Source organism: Triturus cristatus, chromosome 6 (assembly GCF_964204655.1).
Source record: "Triturus cristatus chromosome 6, aTriCri1.1, whole genome shotgun sequence".
NCBI lineage: Eukaryota > Metazoa > Chordata > Amphibia > Caudata > Salamandridae > Triturus > Triturus cristatus.
In genome coordinates, this window is record NC_140589.1 from 23461211 (window position 1) to 23484414 (window position 23204).

Consider the following 23204-nt stretch of genomic DNA (forward strand, 5'->3'; position numbering starts at 1 on the left):
GCCCTCAGTCTTGCAAGTTGTTGAAGCCTGAGGAGCCAATAATGGTCCTTCCGATGGGAAAGAGGAGTATACATTCAGAATCTACTTCTTGAAGAAGTTGGATAGGTTAGAACATAACTCTAAGGAGGGCAACATTTTCCCCTCAGCCGCAGAAGGGTTAGTGAAGGATCTAACGATCCAAAAGATCTCTTAGTTTGAGTGCTCCTCAATCTGTTTAACAAAGTACTCTTTCCTGGCCACTTCCATCATTTTACGCAGTTTTTTTTAGAGCTGTCTTTGCTTCTGGAGTATAATCCTTCCTCCATTGCCTCTCCAATCTCATGCATCCACTTTTTTTCTCTCCTGAGATCTTCCGAGCCCACACGCACCAGAGCCTCCAGAGAGATTCCTGGGCAGTGGTGGACAAGCAAGAGACCTGTCACCCGTGGCGTCCGCTTCAGGTGGTATTAGGGAGTGACATCCACAAGAAAGACTAACAGCGTGCACTGAGTGAACTCCGAATATTGTCATCCACTGGGAATGAAGATCAGGGTAGGAAGTAGCCGGTTGGTGCTGCACAGGTCTGGAACACGTGTGTTCTAAAGTGCAGAGGACGTAGACAGAAACGTAGGTTGAATGGTGCGAAATTGAGTTGTGATGAAGAAACACCACACACATGAAGAGGGAGAAGATGTTAGGTTTATTCTAACCCCACCGCAGAGCAACTGACTTAACCAGTATAATCATCTCAAAGAGCCAATCCCCACTCCCTTGGTTTCTGGTCCTGGGCCAATCCAGTGGCCACAGACCAGCCACCTGAGGCAGGATGCCACACATCTCCCTCCTTAGCATGGGTAACAACATAACATGTGAGCTAAAAGTTAAATCTTGCATAACAAGTATACTAGGAGAGAACCTCTAGCGGGATGGCAGAGAAGATGGGTCCATGGCAGGAGGAGGAGGAGGGGAACAAGCGGAAGACGGGAGAGATGGAAGAACATATTGTTGAAATTGTCATGATAACAGATCATCGATGGAATAATTTAATTAGGCAGAAGAAAGAGGGGAGCATTTCATAGCAATTACCATGGAAACAGAAAACCAATAGTTTCAGCTAATTACAAAGTGTTTGAGATGAGCCGGTATGCAGGTCCTCCGCCCACTCATCCTGACCAATGGTTCAGACTTATCCATGTCAGTTACACTTGCCTCAATCCCCTGTTCAGGTCCTCTATAGCAGACCACCCACGCCAGATTCCATATTCTCCAATCCTGCTTTTTTACAGCATTGCGAAAGAGTTTGATAATCTTGAGGGTTCAGTGAATTTTAACCCTGTTCGTGACCAGTAGGAGCCCTCACCATGACCCGCTTTACCAGCTTAAGCCTGAGTTCGAGGCATGTGGGCTACTGAATTCATATCTGTGCATAGATCGCCGCCTAGTGTTGGGTCCGGATGATTGCACATTGTTGTCCTGGAAGAGTCTTCGAAGTATCACGAGATAGGTGGCTCCTCCCCTGGACTACAGTGCGCATGGGCATCCTCTCCATCCTTAGATTGTTTTTTTCCGCCATTGGGTTCGGATGTGCTATCTTAGCTCAACTTAGGAATATTCAGTTTTAGGCCAAAAGGCCTTTAGTTTTCGTCGGTACTGTTCCCGTTCGGTCTCGACTATTTACTTTAGTGTTTAGCACCTTCTTCCAACTTTCGGATCGGTTTGTTCCGAACATCGAAGCTCGATCGACGATGGAATCGAGGACTCCATTCAAGAGGTGCCCGTTATGCCACGCGAAGTACCCACATATCGACGTCCACCCGGTCTGTAATAAATGTCTCTCGCCAGATCACGACGAATCGAAATGCATGGCCTGTGCCCGATTCCGATCCAAAAAGACTCTGCGGAATCGAAGGGCAGCGAGACTGGAGGCCCAGCAAGCAGCGCCTGCCCCAACCAACATATTCAGCACCGAGGACGAGGACGCCGAGAGCGTGGAAGAACTAGTCTCTAGCCCCGCTTCCGAACATGATTCCCGTTCGGAGGACGACTATGAAGTGATCTTTCAACGTGAAGAAAACGTCGATGAGGTAGGAGACTATGACGAGGCCTATGGGGCCGAAGAAGACAGCTCTCCCGAGGAGCTAGGCCAATCCGTCGAAACGGAGGCCGAAACAGTACATCGTCATAAGGCTCCGGTCGAAGGATCGCCTTCGGGCCTTACCCGAGACCAAACACATAGTTCTCCGGCCCGGCCTCGAACACTTTGCAAGAGCCAATATTATTGAAGGCGACAGGGTTCGTAATCCCAAAACCATCCATCGCACCAGTCCCTTCGAAAACGAAAGTGAAACTGGTGGTGGTCGGCTCGAAGACGTCGAAGCCATCCGCTACTTCGACGCCAAAAAAGGTCATCGGCTCCGACCGCGTACAAAGAGACTTCGGTGCCGAGCTCACCGCAGCGGATACGGTTGCCAACCCGAAAAGGAAAGCCCTCGGGCTCCACAAGGCACCGAAACCTTCGGCGCCGACATCGAAGGCCGTAACTTCCGCAGTTAAAATGGCCGCCCAAACTACGTCGACATCTACCGCAACGGCGCCGACTAAGTCCTCGACTACGTCAAGCGTCGATACCTCACTTCGGAACGATGACCCCCTTTCTGCAAAAAAGTCGGGGCCGGCCTCCACGCCTACCACTACAATGCCCATCAAACCACCATCTGCGTTCACTGTGCAGCAAGTCTCCACATCTTTGCAACGCATCCGTGACCAGGCAGCCCTCCACTCTTTCTCGGGTCCCGACACGAACAAATCTTCTAAAGCGCACTCGGAGCCAACCAACATTACGTTTGGGTTGCCACCGCCCTCGGCACCGAAACTATTCGAAATTCGGACACGTGTCCTCCACACGCAGTCCACCACCTCTGGTCTAACAGAGCACGACTCTTCGGGGCCACAATTTATCGACGCCAGCAGGTTAATGCTCCACAAGCGCAAGATAACGCCAGTTAGGGAAGAGGAGCACTACAAAATTCCTCTTAAACGCAAAATGCCAGCGGGGCCGGAACCAGTTCTCCAGGAACACTTCCAACCCTTCCATCCAGATCCGCAAACCTTTTCTCCTACGCCTTCCGAATCGGACGCACTAGAGGACGATGGCGGGGATGATACCATCTACCCTGGGGACGTAGATCCTGAGGAGCACCTACAAAACACGGATCAGGCATGGGATGACCCCACAGACCAAGGTGCCGCGCCACATACCCAGGATGCGCAGCTCTATAACGTAAAAACGTCTCCCACAGAGGACACTGCTGCCTTTAATGCCCTCATCGAACGGGCTGCTGCTCATCATGGCGTGGAACTCCATTCTGATGCCATTGAGGAGGACTTCTTGCTTGACACTTTCGCATCTTCAGAAAGAACTGTCAAAACTCTGCCCATGTTAAAAGGGGTTCTCAAACCTGGCAAAGACATTTTCAAGGACACCACAAGAGCACGGGTGTTAAATCCCAGGATTGAAAAAAAATACAAGCCTACACCCGGTGACCCTAAATACATTAGGGGTCAGTTGCCATTAGACTCCATGGTGGTTGCCAATGCTCGCAAGAGAGCACACTCACAAACAACGGGTGATGCTCCTCCCCCAGACAAGGAGTCAAAAGTGCTGGAAACATCGGGCAAACGCATTGCAGCGCAAGCAGCAAACATTCTGCGCATTGCCAATACACAGGCACTCCTGGCACGTTATGACAGGTCACATTATGACACGCTAGAGTCACTGCTCCAACATCTACCAGATGAGTATAAAGAGTCAGCGGAGCTACTCATCAGAGAAGGACAACTCCTCACTAATGCATCCATAAAATGCGCACTTGACGCAGCTGACACAGCAGCTAGGGCAATAAACACAAGCGTCATGCTACGACGCCATGCCTGGTTACGAATCTCAGGCTTCAAGACGGAGATCCAAAACAATATCCTGAACTTACCAGTTAACACAGAATACTTATTTGGCCCAGACGTTGACACTACACTAGAAAAAATAAAGAAAGACACTAACACTGCGAAATCAATGGGGGCTCTGCAGACGCAGCAATTTCGTAGTGGCTCCTTTCGTCGCCCCGGAAATAGGGGAGCAACAAGAGGTCAGGGGTCACAACAGCAGTATGCTAAAGGTGGCACACAAAGCACCTATGACAAAAACAGGGGTGGATATCGTGGATCAAGCACCAAAGGCAGGGGACGTGGTTATGGCAACACCAGGTCCTCCCCAAAGAACAAACAGTGACGCCCTCTCCTTACCCCCCGACCACATAACACCTGTCGGGGGAAGACTACAGCTGTTCCTGTCCGCGTGGAAAAACATCACCACAGACAGGTCGGTCAGGGACATCATACACCACGGGTACTGTCAAGAATTGACGTCCACTCCACCCGACATACCACCAAAGCAACGTCCTATGTCAGTCGAGCACTTGGCATTATTACACCAAGAAGTGCTGGCTATGCTCACAAAAGGAGCAATAGAGGTAGTGCCCATCAACCAGCAGGGAACAGGGGTGTACTCTCTGTACTTCTTAATCCCAAAAAAGGACGGCTCGCTCAGACCTATTCCAGACCTGCGACCCCTAAACCAATATATTCTGTCAGAGCATTTCCATATGCTCACCCTACAGCAGGTTCTCCCACTACTCAGTCAGGGGGACTTCCTAGCCACGCTAGACCTAAAGGATGCATACTTCCACATACCCATACACCCTTCACACAGGAAATACCTCAGGTTCACTATTCAAGGGAATCACTATCAGTTCAAAGTTCTCCCCTTCGGAGTAACAACAGCACCCAGGGTCTTTACCAAGTGCCTGGCAACAGTGGCCGAGCATCTGCGAAGACAAAACATTCACGTCTTCCCTTATCTGGACGACTGGCTAGTTCAGGCCAAGTCAGCACAACAATGTGCCACACACATGTCCCACACCATTCACCTTCTTCACGATATGGGATTCTCACTAAATTACCCAAAATCAAATCTCCAACCTGCGCACGTACAACAGTACTTAGGCGCAACGATCAACACTCTGGCTGCCACAGCTCAGCCAACTTTAGTAAGAATCAACAGCATGCAACTGCTGATCTCAAAATTCAAACCTCAACACTCCCTTCCTGCGCGAGTGTTCATGCAGTTGATAGGCATGATGGCCTCCTGCATTTTCATAGTCCCACACGCGAGACTACATATGCGCCCGCTTCAGGAGTGCCTAGCACGGCAATGGAATCAGGCTCACGGGCAACTAAAAGACCTAGTGTTGGTGAGCGGTCGGGCATACAACTCTTTGCATTGGTGGAATCCACAAAACCTTTGCAAGGGCCGACCGTTCCAAGAGCCTGGTCCACAAATCATACTGACCGCGGACGCGTCTCTCCAGGGATGGGGAGCTCATGTACTCAATTACACAGTGCAGGGACTATGGACAACACAACAAAAGATGCACATCAACCTTCTGGAACTGATGGCAATCTTCCTAGCCATGAAGGCATTCAAAGTACACTTATGCAACAAAGTCGTGTTGATCCGGACGGACAACATGACTGCCATGTACTACATACAGAAGCAGGGAGGAACACACTCTCCACAGTTGTCTCATCTGGCTCAAAACATGTGGAAGTGGGCCATCCAGAGGAACATATTCCTCATGGCCGAACACCTCCCCGGCAAGGACAACCAGATGGCGGATCTGCTCAGCAGACACAGCCACCAGATGCACGAGTGGGAGCTACATCCATCAGTTCTCAAACCGTACTTCCAGCAGTGGGGTCATCCAGAGATAGACCTATTCGCAACAAAAGAAAACACAAAATGCCAAAGCTTTGCCGCCAGGTTCCCACACCCACAGTCGCAGGGCAATGCGATATGGATGAACTGGTCCGGCAAATTTGCGTACGCTTTTCCCCCAGCACCATTGATACCGCTGGTGGCGCGCAAACTAAGGCAACACTCACTGACCCTTATCCTAGTTGCTCCAACGTGGGCACGCCATCCTTGGTACACCACCTTTCTGGAACTTTCCGTGGTGCCTCATCAACAACTGCGGATAAAACCAGCACTTTTAACGCAGAACCATGGCGAAATTCAACACCCAGATCCCCAACAACTTAACCTGGCGATCTGGCTCCTGAGGTCTTAGAGTTTGGCTACCTAAACTTACCACCTGACTGTATGACTATCATCAAAGAAGCCAGGAGACCCACTACTAGAGCCTGCTATGCGGCCAAATGGAAAAGGTTTGTCATTTACTGCAACAACAATAACATTAACCCACTGGACGCATCTATTCAAAACATCATATGCTACCTCTTACACCTATACCGCTGTAATCTGGCATACAACTCAATACGCATCCATTTGACCGCGATAGCAGCCTACCTCAAACAGGCAGCACCTCTCCTTATTCAAGGTACCTGCCATCAAAGCTTTCTTGGAGGGACTCAAACGAGTAATTCCCCCAAGACACCCACCAGCACTAGTGTGGAACCTCAACTTGGTCCTCACCAGACTGATAGGTCCGCCCTTTGAACCTCTCCATTCATGTGAGATTCAATTCCTCACCTGGAAAGTGGCTTTCCTAGTAGCCATCACTTCCTTAAGAAGAGTTAGTGAACTCCAGGCACTAACCATTCAAGAGCCATTCATTCAGGTCCACGCAAACAGGGTTGTACTACGCACCAACCCCAAGTTCATGCCCAAAGTCATATCACAGTTCCACATTAACCAAACTTTCGAACTGCCCGTTTTCTTTCAAAATCCGCAAAATGTCGCACAAAGAATGCTCCATACACTAGATGTGAAGCGGGCTCTCATGTACTATATCGATAGGACAAAAGATTTTAGAAAAACTAAACAACTCTTCGTTGCCTTTTCTCCACAACACAAGGGCAACGCCATTTCCAAAGCAGGAATAGCCAGATGGATCGTTAAATGCATTCAGATTTGCTATAACAAAGCTAAACGCACATTAACGGTTCCCCCACGAGCCCACTCAACACGAAAGTTAGGGGCGTCCATGGCTTTCCTAGGAAACATCCCTTTACAAGAAATATGTAGAGCAGCCACATGGTCCACTATACATACATTTACCAAACACTACTGTGTAGATGTACACTCAAAACAGCAGGCAGCTGTAGGACAGGCTGTTCTCAAAACTCTTTTCCAGACTGCTGCAGCTGGCACAGGTAGCCGCCGCTAAGGAAGGTACTGCTATATATTCTATGCACAGATATGAATTCAGCAGCCCACATGCCTCGAACTGATTATGCTACTTACCAGTATGCATCTGTTCTTGGCATGTAGGGCTGTTGACATTCATATCGCCCACCCTCCTCCCCGGCGCCTGTAGCGGCTGCAGCACTCACATTTTCTGTATAGCATGGTCATCACTTACTGTATCTACTCCATCACTGCCACAATGGCGAAAAACAATCTAAGGATGGAGAGGATGCCCATGCGCACTGTAGTCCAGGGGAGGAGCCACCTATCTCGTGATACTTTGAAGACTCTTCCAGGACAACAATGTGCAATCATCCGGACCCAACACTAGGCGGTGATCTATGCACAGATATGAATGTCAGCAGCCCTAAATGCCAAGAACAGATGCATACTGGTAAGTAGCATAATCATTAACTTTGTCCTGTGTGCCTGGTCATATAGTTTCTTTCTTGCCATTTGCAATTCTACCTCCCTTCTTCTCCAAGTCTGGCTGGTGTCCACTTTTACCCATCCCATCTACCACTTCATGCAACCTGGCAGTAGCCTTGAGTTGAATTTGAAACAGTTCAAAAGATGTCCTGTCAGGGGACTGGTTCGGAGTGAGGCGATAGGCTTCCAACGTTTTCACTGTTTCCTCCCTCCAACAAAAACCATTGCTATTGGCTAATTGAATAACTCAATTGAGAGTTTTGTTGAAACGCTCCACTACTCAGTTTGTTTCTGGATGGTAAAGAGCACAGAGTTTGTGTCTTATCCCATTGTCATCCAGAAACTTCATTTCTCTGGAGCGAAATTGTGTCCTGTTATGTTAGCATTGTGCTTGGCAAGCCTTCTGTTACGAACACTTCCACCAGAAATTTGAACCCTGCGCCGGAATTGGTACCGGTCACAATTTTAATCTTTGCCCATCTTGGGAAAGGATCGAAGACACAAGTATGTATGTGGAATTACCTGTTGCAGGGATTCTGCTTATGCACAGAACTATGCGCAGGAAACCAGGACCTCAGAGAATTGTGGTGTACCAGAAACTCCCCTCAGAACCAAGAACCCCTATCCGACTAGCTTAGTGTCACATTCGTTATCCGAAATTTAGCTCGGCGGTCCCAATGTATAGACAACCCAGAACAAGCGACTTAGATACTCTCAGGAGCGGTGGGAACCCAAAATACCCGTTGGTAGCTATATATCAGTCCACAACAGAATAACAAAGACACGGTAAAGTTTAAAGAGTTTATTTTATAAACCTCGCGTCCTAAGATGCAGTAGTTTGGCTAACACAAGCAGACAAATGGTTAGGATCAGCACCATCAGCATTGTTACAATACCATAGAAAATGAAAGGAGCAATCATAATAATAATGACCGTGGAACACAACCACCCTCCTTTCTCTAGCAACTAATAAGGTATTATTAGACTAATAGAAGGTCTCTTAGGCTTGCATGGGGGACCCCATACCTTATAGATCAACGTAGTGGAATCACATCACAGGATCAGCTAGGCTCTCTCCTGCAACAGCTCTTCGTTTCGAATGCCACAGAAAACATGCTACTCTGTAATATTAAAGGGCTCGTCTCTCAAGTATTGGCAGCTGTATGTATGTTATGGCTAAGAAGTGGTACGATCAACCTGAACACAACAACCTGCCCCGTCTAGTGACCCAGACTCGTTCCTTACACGGTGTACAGACCAAGGTCACTACTCGCTGTTCATGATGTTAAACAACAGACGGTTCTCATGTGAAGCAAATGCGAGTCAGCAGTTCTCGAATGAATAACATGTAACAACAGTGTCGCGTGCAAAAGCAGCAGAAGCAGCAAGCTGGCTTTCTAACAGCCATCGAGGTTATGCTAACTTAGCGTTGTACATAGGGCGTGGTTAACCCATACTACACCCCCTTTGATCGGACTACTAACCACTAGGGGCGCACTTATCAAGAATGCAGAGTTCAAGTTAGAAAGAACGGAACCAAGGTCATGAACTATAAGTCCATATAAGGTAAGTGTAAGTTCGAAAAGAAAAAAAATATACAAAAACAGAAAAAAGATGTCGTCTGGTGGAAAAAAAAACATGAAAAAATGGGAAAAAACGACACCGATCAATACATCAAGGGTCGATCAAGACAAAAAGTCAATCCATAAAAGTATAGGCACAATAAGTTGCAACAGCCTCCAAGAGGAAATCATTGGAGCGTTCCGCAAATGTATCTGCCATCCAGTTTAACAGGGGAAAGGAACACACGTGTTCACTCACAATCGGAGCCTCCAGCACCACACGGGGACAACAGGAAGGTTCCTCGATATAACTTTGTTCCAGAAAGTCAATCGCAGCCTCTTCAATGGCCCAATTTCCAAGGACTCCATGTGCCGCACCCAAGGCCATAAACCCAACACCAGAACATTCATACTCCTGAGCCGTTAAGGGGCCCATCAGTTGACCAAAATCCGGTACAGGTGACACCGAGGTTGAAAGGCACAAATCCAGAGCCCACTGGAATGGACAATCCAGGCAGTGAAAGACGGGTTGCACACTAGTAAAGAAGGGAAACCGGAAGGTTAATCCATACGCGACACTTAAAGTCGCCAGGGGCAACGTGCCATAGTATTCAAGCATCCGGTTGCGCAGATGAAACAGCCGGGGCATGTTGTCTCTGTACGCAAGTTGCGCAGCCATTGCGTAAGACGCAAACCAGCAAAAGTATTCCAGCAATTGGGGCAAGAAGCAAAGGAAGACCTCCGAAGACGCTGGAAAATATGGAATGAAAAAATGCGGGACCCACACCAAAAATAGTCGGAAAGGAGGTCACGAGGCCGGAGCCCACTATTTAAAAAAAAAAAATGGACTATGCCGGTCGTAGACGAGGCATTAAAGATAGTCTGTATCAATGTTCCAAAATGGATGGGGAGGTCAGTATTCAAAAGCGCCTGCACTTCTGTGCGGGTGTTTGCCACGTGAAGAAGAAAGGTTTCACGGGACGAAGTCAAAGCGACCTCCCTCTGAGACAAAAGAGCCCTTATTCTGCTCATCTTGTTGAACTCTGCGCTCAAGGTTGGAATCGAAGGCCAGATAGAAACATCGGCCGGCCATGCGGGGGTGGGAAAAGGACATTATTACAGCAAACTACACTCTGGGAAACCGTGACTATGTATGGAATGCCCTTTAACATCCCACAGCAATTTTCATTATTTAAAAGCAAATAACTACCGTTAGCAAGCAGTGTGAATGAAGGGGTTATAACTGGTACAGGTACACCTTTCAACACGCAAGCCAAGTTAGGAGCGTGTACATTGCAAGCACCATGTAATTGTATGTGTCTGCACACCACAGAATGATCAGGAGCAGAAATGCATTCCTCACCCTTCAGATAAACCTCTGTGCCCTCCCGCATGCATCTATACGTAAACGGGAGCGACCAAACTTCGTGTAGGAAAGCACTACCAAGCTGTTCATATCTGCCAAGAGCATAATGTTTCATGCACGAACTAAACTGAAAAAGCGAAAATGGTAAAGCGATTACTCCGTGTATAAGCCACACGGCTGAATTTAACTCGGCAATAGAGAAAGGCAATGGTTCTAACTTCTCAATGTGCAGCAATGAATAAGTCGCATCCTTCATAGACATAAACTGTTGTTTTGCAGTTAAATTGAAAGGGAGGAACAAAGAGGAAACATTCATGTAATCCCATGGGACCTTCCCTGCCTTTAACGTTTGCAAAGTCCACGCAAATTGCATAACAGAACGCAACTGATTCTGGCCATGGTACAACACAGACAAATCATCCTGCACAATATCTACGACAGATGAAACAATATTATCTAAAGTGTAAATTCTAGAAGACAAGGTATTTATACTATTATCAATCACAGCCAACACTTTTTCCATATTGGCCTGGTCAATAGCACGTAATCTGGAGGCAGCCTCAATTTGCGACAATTTCCAAACTTCGTTGTAAATAGCATATACCCATCTTTTGGACCTGCCTACTGCAGGACCTTTAATAAAATCATTCAAATCAATTTTGGCGTCTAAACGTGACAAATGAAGTTTAACAGACGCTAATGTGGAATGTTGCAGCCACGACTGGCATAATTTACCCAAGGAGTAGGTAGTTACAGTGTGTGATGATTCAAAACGAGGATCTACCCTGACTTGAGTGTACCCAGGTGCCAGTGCTAAAAATTGACGTTGACAGGAATCTGAACCAGTTTGCCACACCAACCACCCCTCAGGATTAAATGCCGAAACATTAAAGGAGGTGTTGTGAATGAGGGACTGCAACCTAATAATGGGTTGATCTGTGTAATTACCCCAGCTGGGGTAAGCACCCAGATCCGGGACTGTGGGGGAATTTAGTTTTTTAGACGTAGCCAAACCAAAACAAGTCGTCTGAAAAATAGATGAATTCAAAAATAAAATATGGTTTGGGATAAGACAGGCACGATGTAAAGCCTCTTTTCCCTGAACCTGCCATGGCTTAGTACCCCAAACAGACTTAAGATCGATAGTAGCTTTCCATAACTCATAGCCTCCGACAGCCAATTCGTCCATAAAGGACTTGGAATATAATAATTTGGTATGTGTCAACCTTACCTTCGAGGCGGTTTCAGGCGCCATCTTAAAATAAAAGGAGGTCGGTGTAGATACACTAAAATCCGAAAAGTATGTGAACTTGTTCACTAACGTTGTAGAACTGCCCTGATGAGGGGCCGGACAATGTTCCCATTGTGTGTAATTAACAACATTTCGAACAGTATTCGCTCTGTTTAGGAAATGTGTGCCATAATGTTGATAACAAAATTGTTCACCATAATTAGCAGAATTTAAATATAAATCTTCAGCATCAAATGCAGCATAATATTTTAGATCAGAAAACAGTGCTTCTATTGCTTGTACATCCCAATCATCAGATCGGATATTCTGTTTAACTACATCACCCATAGAAAAATGAAATACATTAGGCACATTAATCACTTCGGTAGGTCCATGAATTTGAAATTTAACAGCATCCCAAGCGATCCCATCACGCACAGGCCAGGCAGTAATGTTCACTAAAGTCTGGTCCCTTTTCATAATGTGTGATGAGGAATGGGGGGCCAAAGTTCCAGCAATTGATCCAATTGTAGATCGTTCAGTTAGGTAGTGTCCATTTATAATTTTAAAAAACACTACCACAAAACCAATTGTCATGAACAAAAAGATACATATTAGCACCAGCCAGATGTAAGTCCATGGTGCCACTAAAAAATGTCTCTTGAACCAGGCAAAAAATATAGCAATTTTGGAAGGGGCAGTGGAAGTCATTGATTCAGTGTCAAAGGAAGAACAGGACTGGTTAATCGCTGTTGAATGTAAAAGAGGCAACGGGACACTTGCAGGATAAGCATACTCGGGATCATCAGGCAAACTACCATCAATAGGCGGTATAGGAGGGGAAGCAACAGTATGCATCTCAACGGCAACCTCAGGCATGATGGTCGAGGGCGGTATCACAACAGAATTTCGCAGAATGGAAGGCAAGAAACTGAAGGTGTCATACTATGAAGTATCGGCCACTCGCTGTAGCTTGACATTGTCAATCGAGATGTACCTGTTTTCCTTGCGACCAGGAAGTGGTGGTAAAATGACTGTACGTGTACCCTGGACTCCAAGCACCGGGACTGGTGCACGATAAGAGGGGCCAAACTCTTTTTTGTTCTCCACCTTCTCACGGACAGATCACAAACTCGAGGTAGCCAGCCGACTACCGGAATCTGGAGCTCAGCTTCGCATGTAGAGGGTACGTGTTCCTTCGCCAGAGTGTCCCTTGCTTCTTGTAGATTCTGCAATACAGCACAGTGATCATCTAGGTCAAAAGGCGCGGCAGCCGCCGCCATGTCTAGACCCTCAAGGTCCGGAACAAACATTCTTACTCCAAAGAGCATCATGTTTGGGGTCCGCCCACCCAGAGACCTTCTAGGGAGATTATTAAGTGCACGTTGCACGTCATACAAGTGGGTCAGCCAGCTTCGGCCTGTACCTAAAACCCTTGCTGTCAAAGATTGCTTTAGGTCACGGTTCATTCGCTCCACAACACTATTGCCCTCAGGCCGGTATGGAGACGAAAATTTGACTTGGACCCCCAAACTTCTCATGGCTTCTTTGTAAGCCCTAGAGGCAAACGCAGGGCCCTGATCAGAATGAAGGGTACCACCTGCAAAACTCCCAATAAAGACACGCAAATCCTTGATGACCGTCCGGGCATCAGTACTCCTTTGCGGCCACACCCACAGAAAACGTGTGCACGAATCCACTGCAACCAAGATGTACTTGTACGCAGTATCAGAGGAAAAAGGACCGCAGTGATCTAAATAAACACACGCAAGTGGTTGATTAGATATAAACAGCTGAGTTTGTGGTGGACGCGCGACAGTAGAAGGTTTAATCTGCTGGCAAATGTCACATAAAAGAACATAAGCTCGCGTTTGTTTGTACAAACCGTACCACCAGTAACGTTGCTGTAAAAGAGATACAGTCGCCGAAACGCCGGCGTGCGCAGACGCAACACCTTCGTGGGCAGCTGTAATCAGAGATGGTCTGCAGTCCGCGTTGGGAATCAATCTGTCACCAACGTCGTTAATCCTCACTAACGGGACGTTATCAGGACTTAAACGATAATGGTAGCGGGAAGGGAATCCTTTCGGAAGGCCCGTCCCTGTCTCGGATGCAGCAATAGCTGCCAAGATGTCATCATCAATCCTAGTTTTGGATCTTGTAACTGCTGCTACTAAATATGTCGCCACTGCGGTTTTTGCTGCCTCGTCAGCCAAACTGTTACCGACAGCATGGACACCAACACGTTGGTGACCAAGAGTGTGAATTACATTCACGAGGGGCAGACCTTCTTTAAGTTCTGCCACTCGAACCCAAAGCGTTTTGTGCTTTACTGTGCTACCTTTCGAATCACACAAGTCATTGTGACTCCAAAAGTGTAAATTCTCGTTGTATGATTGAACACAATAAAACGAGTCACTCACTATAAGAGTGGTGACCCGAGGATCAGCAAACTCCAGTGCAAGCACCAGAGCTTTCAGCTCTGCCAACTGCGCGGTACAATCACCCAATGACTGCGTATGCACGACATCAGACTGGAACTCACCGTTCACGAAAGTACCTACAACAATTGCGCAGGCCGCTGAATAGGCGTGCTTTGATCCAGTTGCGGGTTGCGCAGACCCATCAGTGTATATGACACAATGGTACTCCTCGAGCGGGCTCAAAGTCAGAGGAGCCGGATGAACAAATTCATACTCCAAGAACTCCTGTGTCTGTAATGCCGCGTCAAAGATATATGTGACATCCGGCGAAGTCAAGGAGGTTGCCCATTGTATCCACCTTGGATGCAAAGCCTTTGAATTGGGTACACTGGCTTTAGTGACCGCCTCAAGGGCAGGGTACGGTGTTACCACCAGCATGTGCTTCCCTTGTGATAGCGCTCGCTCTTTCAGGATCGCCATCTGAACTGCTGTCAGTACTTTCTCGACAGCGGAGAAGCACAGCTCAGCCGAAGTGTACAGATGAGATTTGTATGCAATGGGGACGGTGTCGCCCTCATTGAACGTCAAGTAGGTGAAACCCACTGCACCTGGTACGATTCTAATGACCAGGTTAGTGTGGTTATCACGAGTTAGTAAAAACTTTGAAGCTAGAAGATCAGACTGCAATGATTGCAATGCAGCCGAATGCTCAGGCAGCCAGCAAGATTTGGTAAAAGTAGGTTGTACCAAGGCATAAAGCGACTTGATGCGCTGGGCATAATCAGGAATGTAGGTACGACCGAAATTCAGAAAACCCAGCAAAGATTGTAATTTCTTCAGTGTCGTAGGAGTACTGAGACGTGCGCATTTCTCAAGGAATTGCGGAGCCAGCCTCGACCCTCATGATTGAGTTCGTACCCCAAGAACAACACTGTGAACTCGGCAATGTGGGACTTGGCAAAGTTGAACTTGTAACCATAGTCAGCAAACATAGTTATTATGTTATCCACACGAGCAAGGTGTGGAAGCAACTCGTCGTCCGTTAGGTAGATGTCATCTACATACGAATATGCTTCCGGGTCAATCATCTCCAAAAGTGAGACCACACGAGCAGCAAAGACCCCGGGGCTGTTCTTATAGCCAATTGGGAGCCTTTTAAACCATTTTTGTTTGCCACCCGAGGTAAACGCTGTCCACTCATAGCTATGAGGGGACAGGTTGTGGCTATAAAAGCCATTGGAGATGTCAAGAGTAGTTTTAAAACGTTTTCTCACAAGACTATCGACGAGAGCCGAACTGTGTGCATTCTGTACCGCACATGTCCGGCAGTGCGAATTTAAGTGTCGGTAATCCAAAACTAGGCGGTACGATCCGTCAGGCTTCGTCACAGTGAATAAAGGATTATTCATGGGTGACACACATGTCTCAATTACTCCCTGATATTCCAATTGCTCAAGGATGGACGCGACGTGAGATCGAGCTTCGCGACGCATGGGGTATTGGGGTTGAGGCTGGGGTTCCGACCACAATGGAATCGTATGATTGGGAGAAAATTTGTCCCAGCCCACCTGAGTACGGTACAACGCAGGCGCGAGCACCTGCGCCCACTCCCCGGCTAACCTGTTAGAATGTTCCAGTGGCACCGTGTGCCCAAAGGAAGGGAGGATTACCACCTCCCCTCTAGGAGCCTCTAACACGAAAGCTGGGCGCCAATCTGCCTCCGCCAAAAGAATATCATAGGTGGAGGTTAGATTATCCCAAAATACCACTTTAATTTTACGTTGTATGTCACCCTCAATTAAAAGGTTAATTTTAAACATTCGTTCAGGGGGAGCTACGCGAGTATCGGCAGTTTCAACACTTACAAATGTATCAGTTGCTGTCGCCGCCAGAAACGGACGCAGCGCTTGTCGCACTACTGTAATTTCCGCCGCGCTGTCTAGCAGCGTTAGTGCCCATGTCTGGTTCAGAAGTTGTGTCCGTACCATCTGAGGCATATCTCGCAGTCAGAGCAGCAACTTTCTTCTTTTGAAACGGGGGTCTTTGACGTGCAGACTCGTCCTGTTTGCCTTTACCGTCAGTCTGACGGGGTTGCTCACGACCTTGAGCACCCTTTCCCTTCCCACGATCTCCTCCACCGGATTGATAAGCCGATGAGTCCTGTGAAGAACGAGGAGAGCGTTGTTCAGGAACCTGAAATCTATCAGGCGACTTAATATTAGAACGATCGCGCAAATCATAAGTGCGTTCACTTTGTATCTGCACCGGCGACGAAGAACGAGACCTCCGTTTCTCCTGCTGCTTCCCCTGTTTCTTAGCTCGCCAACTTTGTTTTGGAAAGTTGGGCTTTTCGTCCTTAGTAGACGAACTCACTTTAGGCTGCTGCACTGCAGTCGGAATTATCACGGCGGGTTTCACACCCAAGGCGCTACGACCCACCATTCTGTAGGCTTTCGCTATAATTTTAGCGAATTCCTTTGGCCTGTCGCCTGGATCCACAAGTGCCAACATATTGCACACCTGGAATTGCATGGCATCTCCTTTGAGGTTGCCCATAACCATGGAACATACCACATCGAAGCTATCGACAAGCCTCAATCCCAACTCAATTGCTGCCTCGGCACCATGATTGTCCTGGACCTTCTTGATGACCGAGGGCAGTACAGACATAGACAGAGTGCCGTAGCACTTCGCATAGGTCGCAGCAAAGACCTTGCCCCAATTGTCACAGTGGACAATATCTGGGACCAGGTCCTTAGGCAATGTTATAGTGAGGATCCTGTGTTTATCCACAGGAGAAGTATTGGGAAACACGGCTTCAAATTGATCAAATTTTTCAGCAAGTCAGTAAGGGAATTCATCCCTATTTTGGGGGCGCTTGCCGACAACCGAATTAACCATAACTGGACTGATGACCGTCGCATGATGGTCAGTCGTGTGGCCCGCAACCGCGTGTGGCCCGCAACCGCAGGTGCCCCCACCTGTACATTGCGAGACACGTACTGCACTAACGCTCTATGGACCGTAATCAGGGCAGTGTGTAGCACTCGTAACTCCGCCACCGCCACAGTCATGTAGCGGGGATGGGGTGTATAACCGGCCAGCACCGGCCATGTGGCCCCTGCAATTGACAACAGGCCCATTCTCACCGGCGCTACCGCATGGGGAAGGGCGCCATTAAACCAAATAGTATGCTGCCAGGCAGTAAGGGGAATTTCAAAGTGTCCGATAAGGGGCATAGGCTGCAGGCATCGCGGTGTGGGTATATTCGTGGAACAAATTGTCGTTTGCATCCACTTTGTCAAACGTCACCCAAGAGTAAAACAACTCATACGGGAACGCCGCATCAGCGCCTACTACTAAAATAACAGCCAAGCCATCATCCGGGACCCCATAGACCCTCAAATGTGCGGTCAGGGGAACCCGACTATGCGCGGCAACATTGACAGACATCGGGACACTTACAAGAACAACGAAAAGCTATACTTTAGCACTGGGGTTCAGAAAAAGAAAACCTTTGTAATTATCAAGCTTGAAAGAACCTTTAGTCGAAACCTAGGTAGGTTAAGCCGTCACTCCCGTTGTCCAGAAACCAGAGTGAGGGCGTTGTGGACTAATAAAAGCACTACTAAGGCGTTTCAGATCAAAAGACCAAACGTTAGGTGCGCCATGTTGCAGGGATTCTGCTTATGCACAGAACTATGCGCAGGAAACCAGGACCTCAGAGAATTGTGGTGTACCAGAAACTCCCCTCAGAACCAAGAACCCCTATCCGACTAGCTTAGTGTCACATTCGTTATCCGAAATTTAGCTCGGCGGTCCCAATGTATAGACAACCCAGAACAAGCGACTTAGATAATCTCAGGAGTGGTGGGAACCCAAAATACCCATTGGTAGCTATATATCCGTCCACAACAGAATAACAAAGACACAGTAAAGTTTAAAGAGTTTATTTTATAAACCTCGCGTCCTAAGATGCAGTACTTTGGCTAACACAAGCAGACAAATGGTTAGGATCAGCACCATCAGCATTGTTACAATACCATAGAAAATGAAAGGAGCAATCATAATAATAATGACCGTGGAACACAACCACCCTCCTTTCTCTAGCAACTAATGAGGTATTATTAGACTAATAGAAGGTCTCTTAGGCTTGCATGGGGGACCCCATACCTTATAGATCAGCTTAGTGGAATCACATAACAGGATCAGCTAGGCTCTCTCCTGCAACAGCTCTTCGTTTCGAATGTAACAGAAAACATGCTGCTCTGTAATATTAAAGGGCTCGTCGTTCAGGCATTGGCAGCTGTATGTATGTTATGGCTAAGAAGTAGTACGATCAACCGGAACACAACAACCTGCCCCGTCTAGTGACCCAGACTCGTTCCTTAGACGGTGTACAGACAAAGGTCACAGCTCTCTGTTAAAGATGTTAAACAACAGACGGTTCTCATGTGAAGCAAAATCGAGTCCGCAGTTCTCGAATGAATAACATGTAACAACAGCGTCGCGTGCAAAAGAAGCAGCAAGCTGGCGTTCTAACAGCCATCGAGGTTATGCTAACTTGGCGTTGTACATAGGGCGTGGTTAACCCACACTACACTTCCACCAGAAATTTGAACCCTGCGCCGGAATTGGTATCGGTCACAATTTTAATCTCTGCCCATCTTGAGAAAGGATCGAAGACACAAGTATGTATGTGGAATTACCGACGCCTGACGAAAGACTGATTAAGTCCACCGCCACCTCCATCCACGTCCTCTTGGGGAGCCCGTGACACACCATAGGCGGGGTGGGTTGTTCGTTTTGAGGACCTTGTCACTGGTTGAGCAAGGTAAACAGTCTCTCACCACCCTTTCCACTGCTACATCAATTGCCGGCCACCAAAAATCCTGGTGCAGCCTTTGCTTAGTTTTAGTGATGCCCAAATGGCCCTCGTGTGCTACTTCTATTAACCTCTTCCTCAGGGTGCTGGTGGCATCACGTTTGTGCCTCTAAATAGACAACCATCCCTCTCTGACAGCTCTCCCCTGACAATCCAGTATGGCCTTAACTTTTCCTCAATTTTATTTTCAGTGTCCCACCCTTTAATCAACAACTGTGCCACATTCTTAGAGATGGGACCAGTACTAAGTTCCTGTTTCCACATGCCCTCTATGTCCCCTCTGGTAATGAGGCATACACCTTTTAGGGGGGAGGTCCTCATCCTGGTCTTCGTCCATCACTTCACGCTGAGCACTGTCTGCCTTTCTTACTAAACGAGACAGACAATCTGCTCCTGGAACATACTCTACCTCAAAGCTAAACTCTTGTAAGCTTACTGCCCACCTCTTGATCCAACTAGAGCTCTCTATTATACCTTTGTTTGTGAAAACCTCTTTGAAGAGGTTTATGATCAGTTTGTACTCTGAACACTGTTTCTCATACAAAGTCCTTCAATTTGCTGAGTGCCCAGTGTACAGCCAGGGTTTCTCTCTCAATTACTGAGTAATTAAACTCTGCTTGTCTATCAAATTTAGAAGTGTACCTCTCTTTCACAGTCTCTTATTTTTTACAGTGGTCATCGCAGAGGTGACACAACCATCTCTTGGTGTTGGATACGAGCTTGGACGGTCTGTGGCCATGAAGAAGAAGATCCTATGCCTTTTCCGGCCCTCTTCTGGTCGATGTAAGTGTCCCTACAGTCGCCCTGCGCTGTTCCTTGTAGCAACCTATAGACATTGGGCTGTGGGAAATGTAGACATTGCGGAAGAGAGCGCAGAGAGTTGGAACAGGTCAGAGAAGAGGCAAAGGAAATGGAGATAGGAGGAGGAGAGAATATGACAAAAAAAGGCAAATGTGAGGGAGAAAAGGAAGGTGCAGAGAGTGGGGTCAGATATATGGGGGATAAGTGGCCGAGAGAGGGGAGTGACATGGAGGTGTAGACAGGAGAGCAACAAAGAGGGAGCAGAGAAAGTTACAGTAAAGTCCATGAGATCTTTACAGATGGAGTATTTATCATAAAGTGAAGGCATCCAAACCACCTTTTTGAAAAAGGGTGCTTCCTCATGAAATTGTGAACATAGGTACTCGTTAGAGGGAAACTCCATGACCGCACTAGCGACTGTAGAACTGGCAATACATGCGTTGATGCGTTTTTCACACAGTGACTTGCAGCGCAGTCCGGCTTAAATTGACATAATAATGCTGATATCTATCCTCGATTGTGCCAGACCACCTCTCCTGCACGTTGTTGGCAAGGATGAGCAGTATTGCGTTGCATTGTTCTTGCCTGTTGATTGACTTCGTTCGGTAGTCCCAAAGGCATTAATGCTACCGAGTGTTTCCAGCAGTGTCATAAGACAGGATCAGGAACCTACAGTTAGGGTGGAACTTCAGACTCATCTAGCCATTTTAACCCTTTCACACTGCACGGTCCGTGCTAAAGTGCCTACGCAGTGGGTCAACACGACACAGTCCACTGCACTGGGTTCACAGTGCCAGGTCAATGCAGCCATAAGCTGAGATCCACGATCCGTGAGTCTTCAAACAATATTGAAAAGCCTCACAGCTTATAGGTAAAGAGCAGTGTATGGTTTGTATGCTATCTGGGTTCTGACATTAAATACAGACTGGCTAGGGAGCCTGGGTCTTACGCGTGTGGCAGCGCTTGTTCCTGACTAGTACTACCTGGTAGTTTGCCTTGGGAGCCTTGTTCCATAGTCAGAGGCAGACACCTTGGCAGAATTAATCTAAAGCTTGTTCAGATTGCCAATAGACCATTCTCCGTGACTAGCCTTTGTGAAAAGAGGTTTTCATGTGACATAGACTCATTCCTACCGTAGAAAAAACAATTGCATTTGTGGTTCTTTGGTGGTTGTCTCTAGAGTTGTATAGTCAAGGGTTGTGCTGTGTGATGTACGGCAATGCCCTCACAGCACCACGCTTCACCCTTTGAACACCTCATACCGAGTATGGAGGGCTGCTTCTGGGAGGGAACAGTTCACAATGCACTTGTTTTGGGTTTGTTATTAAAGTTGAATGAAACCTCAGGTATTTCACGCTTGAATTCCGCTTGCTGGTATGCCTACTTACTACTGCACTCTCCAACAGCTTACCCTTCACCACTACGCGGCCGGCCCGACTGGGTTGTAGGCGACATGCTGTGTACTGTAGTTGTGGCTTTTCAAACTGTGCTGCTTGATTCTTGCACTGCATATTGTCGCTGCCGGCCTGTTACTTCAGGATGTAGGCGTGGAGCTGTGTATTACTCTTTCAGGATCAATAAAGGTTTTGGAAAAAAAAAAAAGGGTTGTGGTTGCGCTGCAGTGGAAGATTTGATCTTCTTTGTCTGTTTGCTCTTTTGTGGGAACTTAGCTCATCAGTGGGTTTCCCTCTTATTTAGGGGGTCTTGTTCTAGTGTTGGGGTTTCGCTCCTCTAGTGGAATTGGTGCACTCGTTTCTGTGTTGGTTGCTCTTCAGTGGGGATTGTTTTTGTTTTGAGGGTTGCTGTTCTGACGATTTTGGTTCTGGTGACACAATTCTGTGTTTTTACCTCCCCGGGCTGTTTACCTGCCGGGGCTGTGGTTTCACAAGGTTTGTTTCTATTCTGTGGATGGTGTGGTTGTGTGGCTGTTGTTGTGAGGGTTTCTGTTCTGTGTGGTTGCCTTTTTCTTGGCGGTTGTTTTCAGGAGAAATTGATCTGAAAATCATATGGACTGTGTGATAAGGTCATATAGTGGATTGATTTTTCCCATATTTTCCCAACTTCTGCCATTGTCCTTCACACACCTGAAGATATTGTTGAGGATCAGCAGATCTGCCTTTTTTCACACACCTCACATTCTTCATCCAATACAGGTTTGTCAGCCATGATACGTGGGGCCGAAGACAACAAACGCTTCTTTGTGAAAGATTACCAGGAGCAGGATATTGAGAAAATCCTGGAAGAATATTTCAGAGCCACCTTCCCTGATGCCCTCTCAATGCAGCTATGAGACGAAGTTGACTGAGAGCCAACGGTCTTTGTTGTGTTTTACCTTGGAACAGAAGGCATCCACGTTGCACTGTTTACATGCATTGAATTTTTTGTATATAACGTTTAGCATTGATTAAATTGTTATTTTGGTTAGTTCTGACAAATATGTTTTTGTAATAAAAATGTTCAATTTCAGTATTTCTTTTTGTAACTGGAGTAAACCATAAGCTGCTAGATAAATGTGTAGCTAGTGTAAATAATCACCTTAAAATGCTGCTACTTTTAACTCCGATGTGCCATGAACTGAGGCAAAAGTGTGGTTTGCAAGCATGCATCACTTTTGGCTATCATTGATGCAAACCGTAGATGTTAATGGTGGGCTGTTGAGTTGTCAGTAGCGGTCCCAGCGCTGATGGGAAAGGATGAAGTCACCTAACTGTAACAGCTAGTACTTTCCAAAGGGTATTCTGCTAACAGGAAGCAACAAAACAGATTGATTGAAATGTCTATGCGTTGTTCCAAAAGTTTAAGCTGCAGTTGAAAAACACCTCCTACTCTTACTGCCAGGGTCCCCACTCAAAATTCGGGATACATGCATCTTCACCAAAATGGAGTTAAAAGTTCTCAACCGTACAAAGACCCTTCAATCAATCAAGGGTTTGTAAAGCGCAACTACTCACCTGTGAGGGTCTCAAGGCGCTGGGCGGAGGAGCAGATTTCTCTTAAGTGCTGGGGTCATTCGAAGAGCCAGGTCTTGAGGTCCTTTCTGAACTGGGGTAGTGTGGGAGGTAGTCTGAGGTGGAGGGGTAGGGTGTTCCAGGTCTTGGCAGCGAGGAAGGAGAAGAATTTTCCTCTGGTTCTGGTCTTGCAGATCCGTGGGACGGTAGCGAGGGCAAGCTGGGCGGAGCAGAGGTGACTTCTGGGTGCATGGAAGGAGAGGCGGCTGTTCAGGTATGTTGGTCTGGCATTGTGGAGGGCCTTGTAAGCGTAGGTGAG

General features: G+C 47.3%; 1 protein-coding gene across 1 annotated transcript in view; it reads left to right on the forward strand.

Moving 5' to 3' along the window:
* The window catches only part of DNPH1 (2'-deoxynucleoside 5'-phosphate N-hydrolase 1), a 35840-nt gene extending 13437 nt beyond the window's left edge, over nucleotides 1-22403 (forward strand). Inside the window, exons 3-4 of the mRNA XM_085610161.1 lie at nucleotides 19809-19919; nucleotides 22091-22403. Of these exons, the coding sequence (XP_085466287.1) occupies nucleotides 19809-19919; nucleotides 22091-22227 (248 nt within the window). The 3' untranslated portion in view covers nucleotides 22228-22403. The remainder of the gene's footprint in view (nucleotides 1-19808; nucleotides 19920-22090) is intronic.
* The last annotated feature ends 801 nt before the right edge of the window (nucleotides 22404-23204 follow it).